The sequence below is a fragment of the Plectrocnemia conspersa genome, unplaced genomic scaffold (assembly GCF_051122295.1).
Source record: "Plectrocnemia conspersa isolate PC_06_02 unplaced genomic scaffold, ASM5112229v1 ptg000001l, whole genome shotgun sequence".
Taxonomy (NCBI): domain Eukaryota; kingdom Metazoa; phylum Arthropoda; class Insecta; order Trichoptera; family Polycentropodidae; genus Plectrocnemia; species Plectrocnemia conspersa.
The window spans coordinates 2,018,990-2,036,501 of NW_028277165.1; the positions used below are offsets into that span (position 1 = coordinate 2,018,990).

The following is a 17,512-nucleotide window of genomic DNA, read 5'->3' on the forward strand; positions in this document are numbered from 1 at the left end:
TCATAGTTTTCTGTTTGTTGTTTTTGTACCTTACAACAAAAAGCCAGGGGAAACTCAATAACCTAGTTAATCTAAGAATGTATCACTGTAAGCAAAACACGAATGCGCCTACTGATAAAAATTATTTGTTAAGTTATGAATAATCAAAAAATACAGTTCAAATAATGAAGGAAAGTCATACACCCAAAATGTTGCATTATAAAAAAACATTCAGAAATATTTACTTTAAATTAAAAATTTTGGTGAACAGGTGGAAATTAGACGCAAATTAAGCTGATGCAGTATTATTTATTGTAAAGTATGTGATTTACATGTTATTACAATGAATGTTCTCTACCCGTCGAAGTCCACCAAAATAATGTGCCGCCGTCATGTCAGTGTTACCAAAGTGTTGCTATACCAAGGTTTTGGCTATAATAAAATAAATACATATATAAATAGGCCCCCACAAAATAATAAAGCATTGTGTGTATAATATAAAATAAGAAGATACATTTCGCAAAACAAAAAGAACACGATTGGGTTGTAGATAATGCAGCAATTCATTAGGGGGGAGTGGGTGACTACCTGCATTTTTCTCACACACAAAAACTGTCAGTTGTTGGTATTTTATTAAAATTAAAAAATATATTAAATAGCTTTACAAATATTCGAATCATAAGTAGATAAAAAAAAGGGCGAATTTATTCCATATTTAATTATTTGAATAGTCGGATTATAAGCGTCGCATTGGTTATAATCTGACTACAAATATTTTTAAGCTCTCACAACTATTGATTTTAAAATGGAAAGCTTGAACAAAAATAAGTTATTTTTGCGTCAAGAAAACTAAAAGACAAAGAGCCATTTGATTTAATTGTAATGTAATCATTATGGTGTAAGTATCTGAAGCGTTTCTTTGCGCGGCCAGTTATGCTATTTTAGAACAACTAGAGTTTAATTTAACCATTTGGTTACTGAAATCCCATATATTAGCTTATGCTACTTTGCCCAAAAAATCCGTATTTGATGTCATTATTGAAAAAATAATGTGCTGTATGATATTTGCTTAATGTGCAAATTTACAGATATTTTATTAATATAAAGAACGACGATATTTAAAATAGTATAGTCCCAAATATCATAAACAAACCACACTCCTTGACTGGTTGGTCATGTCATATGTGCTAAGTGTTTTTAACGCATTTCTCGGTGAGATGAAACCTTTTTGAAATTTATTTCAAAACATATGTTTTTTCCACTATGAAAACCAGATAGATGACCTCTTTGCTCATTGAACATTAGTTTATACGTGTACACAAAAAAAAAGCAAAAAAGTTTATTTAAAAAAAGCGAGATGATCTCTTTTCGAAATTTTAAATTCAATTTTAAAATTATGTATGATACAATTAGGGTAATATCGAACAAATTTTATAATTTATAAATAAAGCTTTAATTAGAGTATAAATATTTGAACCACAATACAGTATATACATTGTTTTTTTTTTTATGTAAATAATTAAATTTTTCGTAAATATTTAATTTATTTTTAGCCTTTAATATTGTCTATGGCCATTGTCTATGCTACGATGACAGCTGTCATCCGCTATCGATGACATACGCCTAATTAGTTTTCCTTGTTTAGATTAACGCTCTTTTATTTGCTTAAGATGAACAATTTTAAGCGCCACGTATTCGTTTAACTCTCACTTTCATTTCAACGCCATTTTTATTGCTAATTGCGTCTGATTATGAATTATCAAAAATTACTTTCGCGTTTTTACAATACAAACGAACAAAGCAATGCGGAAATGCAAAAATGTCAAAACTTTGTCAACGTTCAAACGGAAGAAGTCATAACCACTATATCTAAAAACGACAATAACGATGAAGAATTCGACGAGGAGTTAAAAGTCGAAGAGGTGTCAATATTCGCTGAAATAGAAGACAATGGTCCGACTGCGCAACACTGGGACACGAGTCAGGAAAATCTGTCCTGTACTGAGACTATCAGCCCCGAAAAAGTAAATATATAAATAAATAAATAATGTACGCATACATATAGTATATACATTTGCATTCTCTTGGTAAAATTTTAGGTTAGATGGTTTTATAAGGCCACAGATGAAAAAGTATGGAGTGAATTCGATGGATATGATTCGCTGTTGATCGAAAATAAGTATAGAGATTTAAAAGCGGAGTCTCAGCCTGATTTGGAGGCCGAAGATGATATTATACATTTAGATAAAGTCGGAGTTGGGAGCGATGGTGCGTTTGTGAACGTTCATTCTGAGTTGAACCTTCAAAAAGATCTAAAAGACGATTTAGCTGAGTCGCCTGTTAAAAAAGCAAAGAAAGAGGAGGTCAAATTGCGCAACGATGATTTAAACAACGAAGATGTGGAGGACGATGATGCTAAAGCGAATAAAATTAAATATATTATTAGTGTTAGAGGAGGTACTGTGTCTTAATTGATGAAATAGTCATTAGTTGTGTTTATTTATGTTCTTTATTATCATAGGAATGTATGAAGTTGATTTAACGGCAATGACTTGTGAATCTATTTACTGGCCTGGCGAACAATATGTTATAACACGGTGAATATTAATATTTATGGTGATGTATCTGTATATTTTAAACATTCATTTGAATTTTTATTTTATAGTGGCTTGTATTTTTACGATGGAAGTTGGCAACCACTGGAAGGATGCTATGGAGAAGTTTTAGAGGAAGAACATTTACGACTATTCTCAAAGAAAAATATTGACTCAAACGAAAAATCTCAAATACAAGCTGGTAAATATATTTTAAATATTTTATTAAGATTATTGCTGAAATACACATAATATAATTATTTAATCTTTGTGACAATATATAAATTGTTTAATTTTTAAGGTTCTGCTATTCATTCACATCACTTCACTGACTTTCACGTTGAATGGATATCTGCAGCTGAAATATTTCTATATTGGGGCGGAGCACCGAGACAACTCGTGAGAAGTGTGACTCAAAAGCTCGGATTCTATCAGTGTAAATATTTATTAAAATAATGTTGATATTATATTTATTTTATATCTTATGCTTAAATTATATTTAAACAGCCACTGGATATAAATTGAAAAGAGGATATCGTAAAAAAGCCACAGCTTCGGAGAGACCACCGGAAATTTCACACGTTGTCTTTGTAATACACGGAATTGGACAAAAGATGGATTCTGGAAGAATCATAAGAAACACGAACGCGTAAATATATATTCAATTAAAAAATTATATCGATAGTAATAAGTCTGATTTAATAAAATACAACAATATTCGAGGTGTTCGTTAATATTTAAATTATATTTTTTATTAATAATATTATCGCTTTGTAGTTTACGAACAAATTGTGATTGGTTAAGATCACAATATCCGATTTGTGGCACTGGAGAAAATAAAGGCAGAGCCGAATTGTTTCCGGCGCGTTGGAGAGCCGGAGAACGCGGAGATGCTGCAGAATTATTGGCAGCCGCAGCTCCTATGGGTGCTCCAGCTTTACGGAGAGCTATTAACGATGCCGCTATGGATGTTATGTATTACACGAGTCCAGTTTATGGCAAACAAGTATGAGATAATATATTTTTGTATATAAAATATGATGTAATATTAATCAATTGCTTTATTATAGGTCCAAGATGATTTGACTTCCGAGCTTAATAGACTATATACAAAGTTTATGACTAGAAATCCAAATTATAAAGGTCACTTCAGTGCGGTTGCTCATTCGCTCGGTTGCGTTATAATATATGACGTAATAACGGGATACCAAATGGGATGCGAACGATGCACTAATGTATGTATTGCGAGCTATTATATATATTTATAATGTGCTAAATTTTTTTTTATGTTTCAGGTCGAAGAACCGACGCAGAGCAGCGGTTGTAAATTGCTGTTTCAACTACAGAATCTCTTTTGTCTCGGTTCTCCATTAGGAGTATTTTTATCTTTGAGGCAACCGAGGCCTGGGCAACCTCGTATCTTACCAGCTGGGTTTAATACTCGTCTATACAATATATTTCATCTATCAGATCCTGTTGCATATAGGTGATTTATTTATTTATTTATAAATAATTTTACGTCTCGTAGGTGTCTAATTTTCTAGATGAAACTGGAAAACCTGAGATTAAATTTTTTACTTTCTTATAAGCGTTTTTAAAATCTATCTTTTTATTTATATTTATATATTTTATCATCTCTTGTCAACGTATATATAAAAATAATTATTATATGTTTTTTTTAACAGATTGGAACCTCTTTTTGCGAGCTGGTTAGCAAAACATTCTCCATTGGTGATTCCTGCTCATTATTCAGCACCTCTTACAAGTCCCGGTTCGCAAGCATCTCCAGCTAAAGGTAAAGATTCCCATATATATTTCTAATCCTTATCTATCAAAATATTTATAAATCTAGGTCCGTGGAGGATTTGGTCATACGTGAAACATCCGTGGCAGCGTTCAGAAACTAATTCGCCGATCACAGCTTCCAATTCTCAAAATCCTGATATTAGCGAATCTCCATTGAAGATCAAAACTACAGACTTAAACAGAAAGCCGTCCATAACCCCAAACATGGATAACGTAAATAAACCGTTTATCGAATCGAGCGATTTAGATGGCTACGATAATGACGGCGATCCAAATTTCGACGTTTGCGATCAAGTTTTGGACGATGGCTATAGTAAAGTAAAAGTGGAAGTTACTTCGGAAGACAACGAGCAAAATCCTGAAGACGTACTTCCTTACAGAATCGATTACACGCTACGGGATTCTTTCATAACGAATAACTACATTTGGGCCATAACTTCTCACACGACTTATTGGAATAACTACGACGTCGCTTATTTTATATTGTCTCGTTTGTTCGTCGAAGTGAATAGCGACGGAGAGTGTGATCATGCGTCGGATAATTCTACGTGACCGTTTTATAGCTGATCAAAAATTAGGGTACCCAAAGATACTAGTACAAATTATTTGAAATTTATTGTGTAGAGAAATATTTCAGTTTGACTTTAAAATCACATGAAATATGGGTCATTCAAAATTCTTTGATAGTAAATTTGATCTTTAAAATATTTTTTTGGTCTTCCTCAATTGTACTAATAAAACTAGTCCAAAATATTCCATTAACTTATGATTATTATATTTAAATAAAAATATATTTTGAACAAATTTTCTCATATAAATAATGGGTTTTCTCCAAATTTAAAAAAATAATAATAAATGCACTGATTTATATTATATTATAATTATTTTAGTTGTTAAATTATATTATTGTTTTTATAGTAAATTAATTGTTACAATACAAATTATGGGATTAATTTAAAAACGCCTTTCTTCAAAAAATATGAGTCAGTCATACCTCAATTCTCATTCAAATTTATATGAAAATTAAATAAAATAATTTTGCCACAAATATAAGATAATTGGATTAATTTGTAAAATTACACACTGATTCAACTTCTATCATTACTTTTTACAAATCAAGTTTTGTTTTGTAGATATCGTAAATTTTCGGCTACATTCTTCGTTTTTTAACACTTAATTTTTGCTGCAATAATATGATATAGAGTACAAATTTAAAGTTGGTAATGAAATATACGCATGTTTTTATAAAATACAACAATAATTTCATAAATATTTAGGATTAGAATAATACTTTTTAATAGTATTTTTTATTAACTTTCGGTTGATTTTTCAATATACAAAATACTAGTAAATGATAAAAATTATGTTTTATTATTACGTTAAAGCATATGTAGAAAAACGATTAATTTTCTCGAAAATAAGTTGAGATAAGCGTATAATTTTAGCTTTAATTAAAGAGCTTTAGATTCTTAAAAATGTGTATTATTAGCTTACATTTGAAAAAATAATGCATAATATATTAAAAAATGAATACACATATCTCTCAATTTATACAGTTATAAAAAACAGTTTTTTTAATACTTCAAATCAAAAATATTTGGTGATGTACAAACAAATAGGTATTGTCTTACTTCCACTTCATGCAATTGACCTACATCTGGAACCTCTTCCACTGCCCATGCAGTGTCTTGAGTTGCTTTTTAGAGTGCTTTTGTGTCGTTGAAGTCTTTGCTCATTTACTTTATAATTTAAAAAAACGTTAAAAAGTACATATAAATATTATTTGATCGTTTTATGCCTCGATATTCGCAATATTTCCTGGAACGTTTCTACAGTGTAAATCAAGGGATGAGTGTATTTTCTTGATCTGCCATAAACATGAGAGGCGTTTTTAATTATCTTAAGCCCTAATCATTAGTTATTTTTATTTGTGATTCAATTGTGATGTTTCTTAATTCTACTCTTTAATATCTTTATAGATAATGTATTAAAATTAGTTTAATTAAATATACAAATTTATTCGAAATACATCGATCGAATGATCAAAATATGAGAAACGGCGTCGTCCTTATAGATTGTAATGTTGAGAATTGTTATTAACAATGTCACTTTGATTGTTGCGAGTATGCCTTATCGATAAGTAAAATACAATATAAATTTTGTCCCGACAATAATAGAAATTACGATCGTTTTCAAAATAATCGAAAATCTTTAAGAACTTAAGGTATAGTAATAAATTCATTCCATTAGAGCTTTCAGATCGTTATTCGTTCAATCATCAAAAATTGCATCGATAAGTAGCATGCGTTATTTTAGTCGGAACAGAGTAAATTTTATATTTATTTAAACAATTTTATTTTGGGCTGTGCCATTATAACTTTCCATATTTTTATTATGATACTCTTCGCCTATATGCAAATTTATTATTCATAAGATTTTGACTGAAACAATACACCAAATGAGAGTCGCATAGTTTTATTGTTTAGTCGTGTTTGAGCTTAGCTTATAAAATATTTCATTCCATTTGAACCGATGACGTAACTATTTCTACCCTTTGCAAAATTGTCATAGTGTTCGGTAGAAATACAATTAAATTTATAGCTTACAGCACAAACAATAGATTGGTGTTAATGAACATAGTTTTGATAGTTACGTTGTGAATTAGTATTTCTGTGATTTTTTCATCATTCATAAATAAAATTTATTACATTTATGATTTGTTTTTTTCAAACAATTCTTTCTATAAATCTTATATTCAATAATGTAATTAAACAAGATAGATTGCTCTGGTAACAAAATGTACTGTTGAAAATGTGATAGTTTATTACTGTGCGTCCAGTGTGTGTGTTAATGATAAATTGTACAATTTAATCAATTTTACATAATTAAAGCCCTAAAACAAATCAAAATGTTTTTTTATTGTAATATTAATTGCACATCAAAGATAAAAAACACAACTTATTGGAAAAGATAAATAATGTTTTTATCTTTAGTCAATTCAATAGATCAAAACTATTGAATAAAACTATAGAAAAAAATAAAAAAAAACATGAAATATTAATTATTTTATTTAAAAAAAAATTAATACTTTTATTTCAATAATATAAATAATTTTACAGGCATACTAATTATATATGATACTGATTTATAACCATTTTTATGTTAACAATTACTTATTAGCTAAATTCAATAATAATAAAAAATAGGAATATAAAACAAAACGTTTGTGGTTATAATTTAATGAGAAAAAATACAAAAACCTTTACAAATGCCAGTGTATTAAGAAGCTGGATGACTACAGTTGGAGACAATGATTATTAATAGGTGAATTGCTGCTTTTGAAATTAATAAGAGCTCTACAAAAGATTTGAACAGCAAATACGATGAATACCTCAAAAATATATTTTAGTTTCTTCAAGAGAGAAGATAATTTGGAATGGTTAGTTATTTTGAAAGTGTTAGCTTTAAACTAATAATCTATTTTTTATTATCGAATGAAGAGTATTGTTATAAACTATATGCAAGTCATACCTTGATTTTAATTAATCATCACGATATTCGTCCGCGAGATCAAGAAAATCTGGGAAATCACAATAAGTGATGATCAATCAGAATTATAATTATGTAACAATCACTTATTTTAATCTTCCAGGCACAATGGTAATTAAAAACTTAAGTCACTTCTCTTTACACCACATCAATGCATCTATATTTTTGGGCTGGTTTAATTTTATATGATATACTGAATAGCTCTGAAATACTTATGTTGAATGTTAAATATCTCATTATGCTGGAATATTATCCATAAATTGTGTCAGCCTAATTTGTTCATCCCTACACAGACATTCCCTATTAAATTTTCAGCGGAGAATAAATATTTTTCAATGCTGTTTTTTGTAATCAATTTCACCAAAACATCCTGCTTTTATTTTTTTGTTAATAGTTAGTCCCAATGTTGCCAGTGTGGCACCTGGCTCATGACCAACCAAATAAATCGGACCCCACAATAGACGAAGTGAGAAGTGAGACACACATTTTACGTAGTAAATGTTTTCATGATATATTTCTCAAGTTTCCATTATTAGAATATAAAATAATAAACAACTCCAAAAATATATTTAATTGTTAAATAATAAATTTACTTTTTGTCAACCAATTTGGCAACCTAAAAAGATTTTAATTATAAGCATAGTTTATTTTATATTTCACATTTTTAATGTAACATATACTGTAGAACAAGAATTTAAATGTAGAAATACACACTGATTATCAAATCTTATCATCGGCAATAAGTAATAATTATTTTGTACAAGTTCAGACTCAAATATCTAATACAGATAGTCACTTTATACTTACTTAAACCAATAATGTACTTCATATAAAATAATTTATGGTACGAGTTTTTAATTCATTTCGTGATTGAGCTCGTAACTCAAAATACTCGAATGTCAAATCAATTTTCCCCACTAGAATGAATTAAAATGCCATAAATCCATTTCAATGGAGAAAAATAAAATATATTAATGGCAATAGAAACGGTAAATATATACTAATTATTTCTTAGTCACGTAATACGTTTTTTTGCTCGTATGTGGAAAAATTGCTCGTATCTCGAAAAACAAGTCACTCGTGAGTCGAGATTACACTGTATATTCTAAATTATAGATATATAATATAGTAGCAAATATATTTAGAATAAGAATAAAGCTAAAACACTTCTGCTGTAAATTTTATATATGGCTTAGCTAAATACTATTAAACAATGTGTGTTGCAGTATTATTTATTATCATACGGTTGCATCGTAAACTATGAAGGTTCTTTAATTGATAAGATTGCATCTTAAAAAAATATTAATGTTTTTATTTTTATTTAGAATATAAAATCGATATACAAACTAGATAATGTAACATTGAGACTGTTTCTTAAAATAGTTACAGAGAAAAGTCGAAATGCGCTAAGCGCAAAGAGGAAAATGTTCAGTTTTAATTGTAATTATTTAATTGGGCAACACATAAATACGTTCTCAGCAGCAAGGACACAGCCAGTAGCGCTTTAGTATTGAAAGGTGTAGCTCCATTCTAATTTCTGTGCGTTTTTATTGGAATGCTACTCATTTTGGTCAGAGTTGATAACATAAAAAGAATCATTGCAGAACATTGAAAAGTGAGCATTAGAAAAGAAAAACTACTTTAAGGCATGCTATTATATAATTATTGACATGATTTACATAATCAAACTTTACATTTGTGAAGAAATAAACGTCTAGTGTTTATTCGTGTATCAAATATGTAATGTTATAAATTCATTTATAATAATTAAATACTGTCTAAAATTTTACCGTATTAAAAAGTAGTCTATAGAGATATGAAAATAAATCAATATAATGTATGTGCATATGCGATTAAGATTGACTTACCTATGATTAGCTCGTATGTTGCAATGACAAGTTCCTTGCAAAATGTTTGAAATGGAACTATTCAACGCTGTCTTAATTTATGCGATTATATACTATATATAAAGGTTAAAATAAAAACTTTAATCATATTACTCTAATACATATTAGTGTAAGGTTAAAATGAAATATAAAAATCCAGGATAATTAGGTGGAATTAAAATTTCTGATTTTATTTTAATTTGATGTTACTTTCTTCCAGGATATTTTTGCATTCTATTATAGAAGACTAATGGATCCAGGATTTTTCAGTCATGAGAAGAAAGAAAGTCCTCAAGTTCACGCCAGTTACACTTCTCTGTTCACATATTGGTATATTTTGTTTTTTATAATAATATAAAAAAATAATCATAATTATCCAAAATGAATAAAATTTTATTTATTCATTAAACACAGAATAAGTTAGACAGAAACTTTATTATCATTAAATAGTTAACAGAGTCGTTGAGAGTACACATGTTTACAATAGCAAGCATCACAATAGATGACATCAGCATATGTGGAAAAAACATACAGTATAATAAATTATCTTCCATTGTACAAAAACTCTGCATTTTTTTTTGAAAAATGATAAAGATAATTTAAAATGTAATGCTGCATATAACTCACTATGAATGATTTAACTATTTTGTATGATTTATTTTAAATATTTAAAGTTCAGATTGTCGTTTCCAGGTGGATGCGTGGGCTGTTCACAAGAGGATTACAACACCATCTCAAATTTGACGATTTGTATCGACCGTTGGATTCTCATATATCGAGTAGAATATCTAATAAATTAGAAAAGGTATGGATGGAAGAGTTAAAGAAGATAAAGCCATCGCTCTTAAGGGTCTTAATGAAGGTGTATGGCAAAAAGATCTTAATAATAAGTATAACTTATTCCATAGTTAAACTTTTTTTGAGGTAATTGAATATTTTTAATATTTTTTTTTATTATATCTACAACAGTTTTATATTTACAGATTGCTGCAGCCTCTATGTCTTGGCATGCTTATATCATATTTTACACTAGGTCAAACCCAAATATCAGAAAAACAAGCTTATTTATATGCTTCCGGTGTTGTATTTACGTCTCTATTCACTGTCACCTTGCGGCATCCAATCTTACTTCAATTGCTCTATTCAAGTATGCAGATGCGTTTATCTTGTTGTTCTTTAATATACAGAAAGGTATATTCTTATTCATTTCAATCAATCCATTAGTTATGTTACTTATAAATATGTCTTTCTTTAGCTGTTACGATTGAATCTACGGATTAGTTCAGATGTAAACATCAATGGTAAAACTATTAACCTAATGACAAACGATGCCTACAGATTTGATATGTGTGGTATATATTTAATGGATATATGGCAATCGCCGATAGAAGGGATCGTAGTTATATATTTGATATATTTATACATTGGTTATTCAGCTCTCATTGGAGTTGCATTCCTTCTCTTCTTTATTCCACTGCAAGGTAAGATTTATTTATGTAACCAAATACATGAATTTATTATATTATTATATTTGCATGTTTACAGTTTGGTTAAGTCAGTTATTTGCAACATATAGACGAAAATTTTCTCTTAAAACTGATTTCCGCATTAAAATGATGAACGAAGTCATTCAAGGTATACAAATAATAAAAATGTACGCATGGGAGTATTGTTTTAATAATTTTATCAAAGTTGCAAGGAAGTGAGTCAAAATGTTAATCATAGATTTAATTAACCTTAATGTTTTATATTATATATATATAATTGTCGTTATAGAAAAGAAATGGATATTCTACGAATCATGGCTTCGATAAAGGCTTGTATGCAAGCTTGTATACAAATAAATGATAAAATTTCAATTTTCATAAGCATAATATCATACATATTGATGGGTAATCAAGTAACAGCTGCTAAAGTATTTGTGTTGTTCTCTTTATACGGGTTAATTAGAGTGTCGGTGGTTCAATGCTTTCCAAATTCCATTATGTTTGCTATGGATGCTTATGTGTCAATTCAGAGGATAGAAGAATTTTTATTAATGCCAGAGATTGGAGTTCTATCAATCAACAATGAAACCAATGTAAAAAATCAAAGTATATTAAATTATATAAGTGATACTTCAACAAATAATTTTCAATTGAACGTGCTAGAAAATTCCACCATAGTATCGGATCTTGCTTTAGAAAGACCTTTTATTGAAATGAAGAATGTCAATGTCGTTTGGAAGTTACATTCAGATATTGAAACAGTTATTGAAAAAAGTATTATTGCATTACAAGACATATCGCTTAATGTAAGATATTAAATAAATATCTTTTATAGTGATTAAGTATTTTAATTTTTAATTTTATGTTGTAGGTTTCATCTTGTGAATTTGTGGCAGTCATTGGACAAGTGGGATCTGGAAAAAGTGTATTACTTAATACCATAATAAAGGAAGTTCCTATTGAATCCGGTTCGTTGATAATCAACGGTACCATTTCGTATTGTAGTCAAACTCCGTGGTTGTTTGAAGCCAGCGTTCGGCAAAATATAGTTTTTGATGAAAAGATGGATAAGTTCAGATACAGACAAGTGATAAAATGTTGTCAGTTGGAATCGGACTTTAAAATGTTTCCGCATGGTGATAAAACAATAGTCGGTGAACGCGGTAAGCTGTTCTTTGTCATCCTTACGTATTTTTATTTTTTGATACATTGTTAAATTTATTCTTAACTTTATTAAGGCGTATTATTGTCTGGAGGTCAGAGAGCTAGAGTGTCTCTCGCACGATGCGTATATAAAAATGCTGATATTTACTTGCTGGATGATCCATTGTCTGCGGTCGACAGTCATGTTGCAAGTGCTTTGCTTAATTCTTGTATTAGAGGATTCTTGAAAAACAAAGCTGTTATACTAGTTACTCACCAAGTACAACATCTACAAGAGGCTAATAAAATCTATGTTATGGATGCTATGAAAGTTTGTGCAGGTTCATTTATTTTCATTTTTTCATCACAGAGTTGATAATTCACCTTATTACGTTTATAGATTGTATTCCAAGATACGTATGAGAGATTTAAAAATTCACAATATAACAGTGATGATTTATTTGCTACTGTTACTGAGCAGAAAAAAAATGAACAGCAAGGAGAGATAGAAGTTAATATGATCGTAGATAAATAGATACATATTCCTACAAATATATTAATCACTGTTCTTTCTCAGGAGCACCATGTTATTCAAAGAAAAACTTCAATTAGTTCAGCGAATTCTTTAACATCCTTTACTCCAGATATTGAAGAAGAGGGACAAGCGGTCGGCTCAGTAGACATGGATGTTTATAAAGCTTACTTCAACTGCAGCGGTAGTTTGAAAACTATAATATTGCTCATCATCTTGTTTTGCACTTCTCAAGTGATGCGTTCTGCCTGCGACGTATGGATCAGTAAATGGTTGGTATCAATAACTTACATGAATAATTTATTTATTATTTATCTATATTTTTTATAGGGTGAATATGGAAGAATTGTCAAACTCTACTTACACTAAATTGAATTTGACGTCCAGTAATAAATCTTATGCAGCATTTATCGAGGATAACGCCAATGTTAACGCTACTAATAAGGATGACGAATCTTATTCGTTCTGGACACCGGACAGTTGGAATTTAGCGTTTCTCGGTTATAATCCATTATTTTTAAGCAGAAGCGAAAGTGTTTACATATATTCCATCATTTTGGTCATCAATATACTCTTTACGTTGACTAAATTGATTTTCCTTTTCAACATGTGCATCCAAGCATCGATAAATCTGCACGATAAAATGTTTAGGTTTGTTTCAAATTTTTAACATAATATTAGTTTTATATTTAAGATTGCTTACTTCTAGGGGTTTATCTCGAGCGACTATGTGTTTTTTTAATAATAATGCTTCAGGAAGGATTTTAAATAGATTTGCCAAAGATATTGGTAATGTTGATTTGCTGATACCGTCAGTATTAAACGATTGTCTTTCGGTAAGAACATAACATGCTTTTAAATGTTCAATTACAATTTTATATATATTATATTATTCTCAATAGTTTCTCTTAGAAGTTGTTGCAATTTTGATTGTTGTGTGCATTGTAAATTTTTGGCTACTGATTCCAACTGCTTTTATCGTCATCTTTCTCTTGATCATCAGATATATATATCTAGCCACGAGTCGTAGCATTAAAAGACTTGAAGGAATATGTAAGTATGTGGTTATTTAGTACGTATTTGTAAAAACATTTCTTTAAACTTTTTTTATTAATATTAGCCCGATCTCCTGCTTTTACTCATGTTAACGCAACTTTTAATGGACTGGATACAATCCGTTCACGTGGTTCGCAATTATTACTGATAAAAGAGTTTGATAGACATCAGGATTTTCATACATCTGTGTGGGCTATTAGTCTCGCTGTAGAAAGAGCGTTTGGATTTTGGGTGGATATAATTTGCTCATTATATTTGGCAGTAGTGACCTATAGTTTTATTTTGATCAGTTCTAATACATTTGGTGGCAATGTAGGATTAGCCGTTACTCAAGCTATGGGTCTGATTGGAATGTGTCAGATAGGGGTGAGACAAACTGCTAAATTTGAAAACCATATGACATCTGTAAGTCTAACAATGAAAATATCCTTTCAGTTTTATATTAAAAAATAATTGGTGAGATATTTTAAAGGTCGAACGGGTAGTTGAATATGCAAATTTACCCTCAGAACCTCCTCTTGAGACAGACCTTAAATCCTTCAATAGTAATTATCCTGGACGTGATTTTGATAAATGGCCGGAAAAGGGTTGGTTGCATTTAATAAATTTAAGGTAGCTCATAAATAATCATAACTCTAATTATATTGTTTTTTTTTTATAATAGGTGATTTAGAAATAAGAAACCTTTATTTAACATACGATAAATCAAAAAATAAAGAACCTGTTTTGAAAAATGTCAATTTCAAAGTGAAAGCTGGAGAAAAGATTGGAATTGTGGGTAGAACGGGAGCTGGAAAATCTTCTCTTATTTCAGCTTTATTCAGGTATATTATGCATGTTTATATTACATATATTTAGTGTTTTTAAAATTAGTTATTTATAGTAATATATGATATCTAGATTGGCAGACCTCAAAGGATCTATTTTCATAGACGATATTGATACACAAATTCTTGGCCTTCACAAATTAAGATCATCTTTGAGTATCATACCACAAGAGTCAATGTTATTCAACGGCAGTTTGCGTGATAATTTGGATCCGTGGAGTAATTTTAGTGACAGTCAATTATGGGAAGCTTTGGAGGAGGTATGTTAAATATGCATATTAAATATAAAGTTCCAAATACAATTTATCATAAACTTTAACATATTTAGGTTGAGTTAAAAAATTACATTATGACAATGGCTGAAGGTCTCAATATGAAAGTGGTCGACGGAGGACTTAATTTTTCGTCAGGTCAACGTCAATTACTCTGCTTAGCTAGAGCTATATTGAAACAGAGTAATATTTTGCTATTGGATGAAGCAACGGCAAATGTCGATTTAGAGTATGTGATATATCTATTTAATTTGATTATTTTTTCAATTTCAATTAAACATCTTTTTCAGAACTGATAAACTAATACAAATAACAATCAGAAAAAAGTTTAGTGATAAAACAGTATTAACCATCGCTCACCGACTGCAAACCGTAATGGATTCGGATAAAGTTTTGGTCATGGATAGGTTAGTTACATGGTTTCTATGAAGTATATAATTTAATTTTATTATGTGGGTTTCAATCTTTAGGGGTCAAGCTGTCGAATATGGACATCCATATGAGCTTTTAACAAATAGTTTTGTTCTCAATCCTCCTATGAATGGATTGATGATTGAAGAAGAGCCAATAGATGTATTGAATACTGAAGAGTTGTGCGAAAAACATCAGAGTGGTATTTTTAGAATGTTGTGTGAACAAACCGGACAAACGACATTTAATGCGCTTTTTAAAATGGCTGAAGAGGTATAACCATATTTATTAACCCACTAATTTACTAATATACTATAAAATAAATTTTATTTTCAGAATTATAATTTAAAACATATAAAGAAGAAGACTTACTCAAATTAAATATAATGGACATGAAAATATTGAAGCGTGCGATGCAGGATCATATTCCCATTAAGTATTTTTATAATTGGATATAAGTTTATATATGTTAATATGAAATTATATTATTTATCAATAAATAGTCGCAAACATAATCTTTATATGCGTATGTGTAGTATATAAATTATTTCCTCAGCGCGTCTGATATTTCATTTAGCGCAAAACCTTTTTAAATGTTCAATACAATTTAACTATTAACAATTATAGTTATAATAATAAGAGCTTATATTTTAATATTTAATCTACAGACAAATTGTTTTCATTGTATTAAAAATAATTAGAGACGAATAAAAGTATCTGTTCTTATTTATTTGGGACATACCCACTAAAAACATTACTATGGTCAAGATCTGCTTTGACCAATCCGAGCGGAAGACTTTCGCTCGGTCTTATACCGCTGGGTTCCATAATATACGGACGCGGAAGTAAGGCGATTTGCTATCAAACAATTAGATGAATAAATATAAATTATTTAACTAATTTAAGTGTTTCGCTGGTCCTTCGATCGTTGATAAAACGGCATTCCTATGTGTTTTATTAACAAGGCCGAAAAACATCACGTATTCTTTTTGATGGGGAAGATAAACAATATCAATGTTCAAATCACCGAGTGTACACAATAATGAAATTCTCACTTATGAATTTATACTCACACGCAAATGTGGTTTATATTATTTATTTATTTCATTGTTTTACCTCAAATGATAATACTAATAATATGTTTTAAAGAATATGCGATATGATATGATTCGCGTTAAAAGGGTTAAATAAATAATAAAAAAACGCTATGCATATTTGCTTTTTATCTTGAGTAATATTAAAAATTTACTGAAATATGGGTTTCATGGACTGAGCTGAATACGAGTTTTGTAATTAGATAAGGTGCATTGATATGATGAAATACGTAAGTCAAATGATGTAACCTAAATATTTATACGATAACAATAATTGTATTATATTACTGGTTTTGTATAAGGTTTCATCTATCACATAATGCTTATTGTTTACTATCTCCAAAAATACAGGTGTTATAAACGAGTTATAACATAAAATATTGACCGTATTGTAAAAAACGTATAAAATTTTGAATTGTGGATAAAATAACGATTTTTTATGATTCCATATACTAATACAACTAATTGTAATGCAAGCAGATAATAAATGGACATTGATAGAGTTGATAATATTTGTATGATATTAAGATCAATTGTATAGAAATGTAAACCTAATATGATTATTTAGATCTTAAATGCATGAGATATGATATTTACATAGGCGAAAAGATTGCTAAAATGTGATTCTGCTTACTATACATATACAATACTTACATTACGAAATAGCCATACGAATAAAGATTGCTACTTCGTTATTTTTAATACAACAAAAGTAACAAAAACCGAACGAGGATCAACACACTCGATTATACCACCAATATTCGTAATGGGCCGTGGCAGCAAAAAAAAAGTGGCCGAGCACTAAGCCTATCTCATGTGTATAAAAACGGATACACAGAGTCCAAATCAATAACTTCAATCTATGCTCTCTGACTT

At 29.4% G+C, this 17,512-nt stretch overlaps 2 protein-coding genes across 7 annotated transcripts; both read left to right on the forward strand.

Annotated features, from left to right (window-relative positions):
• The first annotated feature begins 1,562 nt into the window (after positions 1 to 1,562).
• Positions 1,563 to 7,282, forward strand: LOC148238389 (phospholipase DDHD1-like). The gene is made up of 11 exons (XM_088184238.1): positions 1,563 to 2,003; positions 2,079 to 2,436; positions 2,501 to 2,576; positions 2,645 to 2,775; positions 2,875 to 3,009; positions 3,081 to 3,222; positions 3,351 to 3,579; positions 3,644 to 3,808; positions 3,869 to 4,059; positions 4,259 to 4,368; positions 4,426 to 7,282. Exons 1-11 carry the CDS (start codon positions 1,731 to 1,733, stop codon positions 4,929 to 4,931), a joined length of 2,316 nt encoding a protein of 771 aa, XP_088040364.1. The 5' UTR covers positions 1,563 to 1,730; the 3' UTR covers positions 4,932 to 7,282.
• Positions 7,283 to 9,423: 2,141 nt separating this feature from the next.
• Positions 9,424 to 16,061, forward strand: LOC148238390 (putative multidrug resistance-associated protein lethal(2)03659). Of its 6 annotated transcripts, none has more exons than XR_015809284.1 (23): positions 9,424 to 9,543; positions 10,035 to 10,144; positions 10,508 to 10,738; positions 10,798 to 11,005; positions 11,070 to 11,295; positions 11,360 to 11,516; positions 11,591 to 12,107; positions 12,173 to 12,464; positions 12,540 to 12,775; positions 12,845 to 12,955; positions 13,022 to 13,248; positions 13,307 to 13,627; positions 13,686 to 13,812; positions 13,879 to 14,029; positions 14,097 to 14,263; positions 14,323 to 14,437; positions 14,505 to 14,619; positions 14,697 to 14,856; positions 14,933 to 15,119; positions 15,188 to 15,360; positions 15,422 to 15,538; positions 15,602 to 15,815; positions 15,879 to 16,061. XR_015809284.1 is itself a non-coding variant. In XM_088184200.1 (22 exons), exons 3-22 carry the CDS (start codon positions 10,512 to 10,514, stop codon positions 15,921 to 15,923), a joined length of 4,152 nt encoding a protein of 1,383 aa, XP_088040326.1. In that variant the 5' UTR covers positions 9,424 to 9,543; positions 10,035 to 10,144; positions 10,494 to 10,511; the 3' UTR covers positions 15,924 to 16,061. The 6 variants fall into 6 exon arrangements, 2 of the variants coding, with proteins under 2 accessions (XP_088040326.1, XP_088040319.1); XR_015809283.1 differs by having other exon boundaries at positions 14,349 to 14,437; XR_015809282.1 differs by having other exon boundaries at positions 14,097 to 14,398; positions 14,468 to 14,619.
• Positions 16,062 to 17,512: the final 1,451 nt, after the last annotated feature.

What these genes read in the sequence shown, in the direction of transcription:
- LOC148238389 (XM_088184238.1), top strand. Translation starts at nt 1,731, where the DNA reads ATGAATTATCAAAAATTACTTTCGCGTTTTTACAATACAAACGAACAA. An exon ending in AGACTATCAGCCCCGAAAAA is followed by an intron (nt 2,004 to 2,078) that starts GTAAATATATAA and finishes GTAAAATTTTAG; the next exon opens with GTTAGATGGTTTTATAAGGC. An exon ending in TCAGATCCTGTTGCATATAG is followed by an intron (nt 4,060 to 4,258) that starts GTGATTTATTTA and finishes TTTTTTTAACAG; the next exon opens with ATTGGAACCTCTTTTTGCGA.
- LOC148238390 (XM_088184193.1), top strand. Translation starts at nt 10,065, where the DNA reads ATGGATCCAGGATTTTTCAGTCATGAGAAGAAAGAAAGTCCTCAAGTT. An exon ending in ATAGTTAAACTTTTTTTGAG is followed by an intron (nt 10,739 to 10,797) that starts GTAATTGAATAT and finishes TTATATTTACAG; the next exon opens with ATTGCTGCAGCCTCTATGTC. An exon ending in TTGAAAACCATATGACATCT is followed by an intron (nt 14,438 to 14,504) that starts GTAAGTCTAACA and finishes GATATTTTAAAG; the next exon opens with GTCGAACGGGTAGTTGAATA.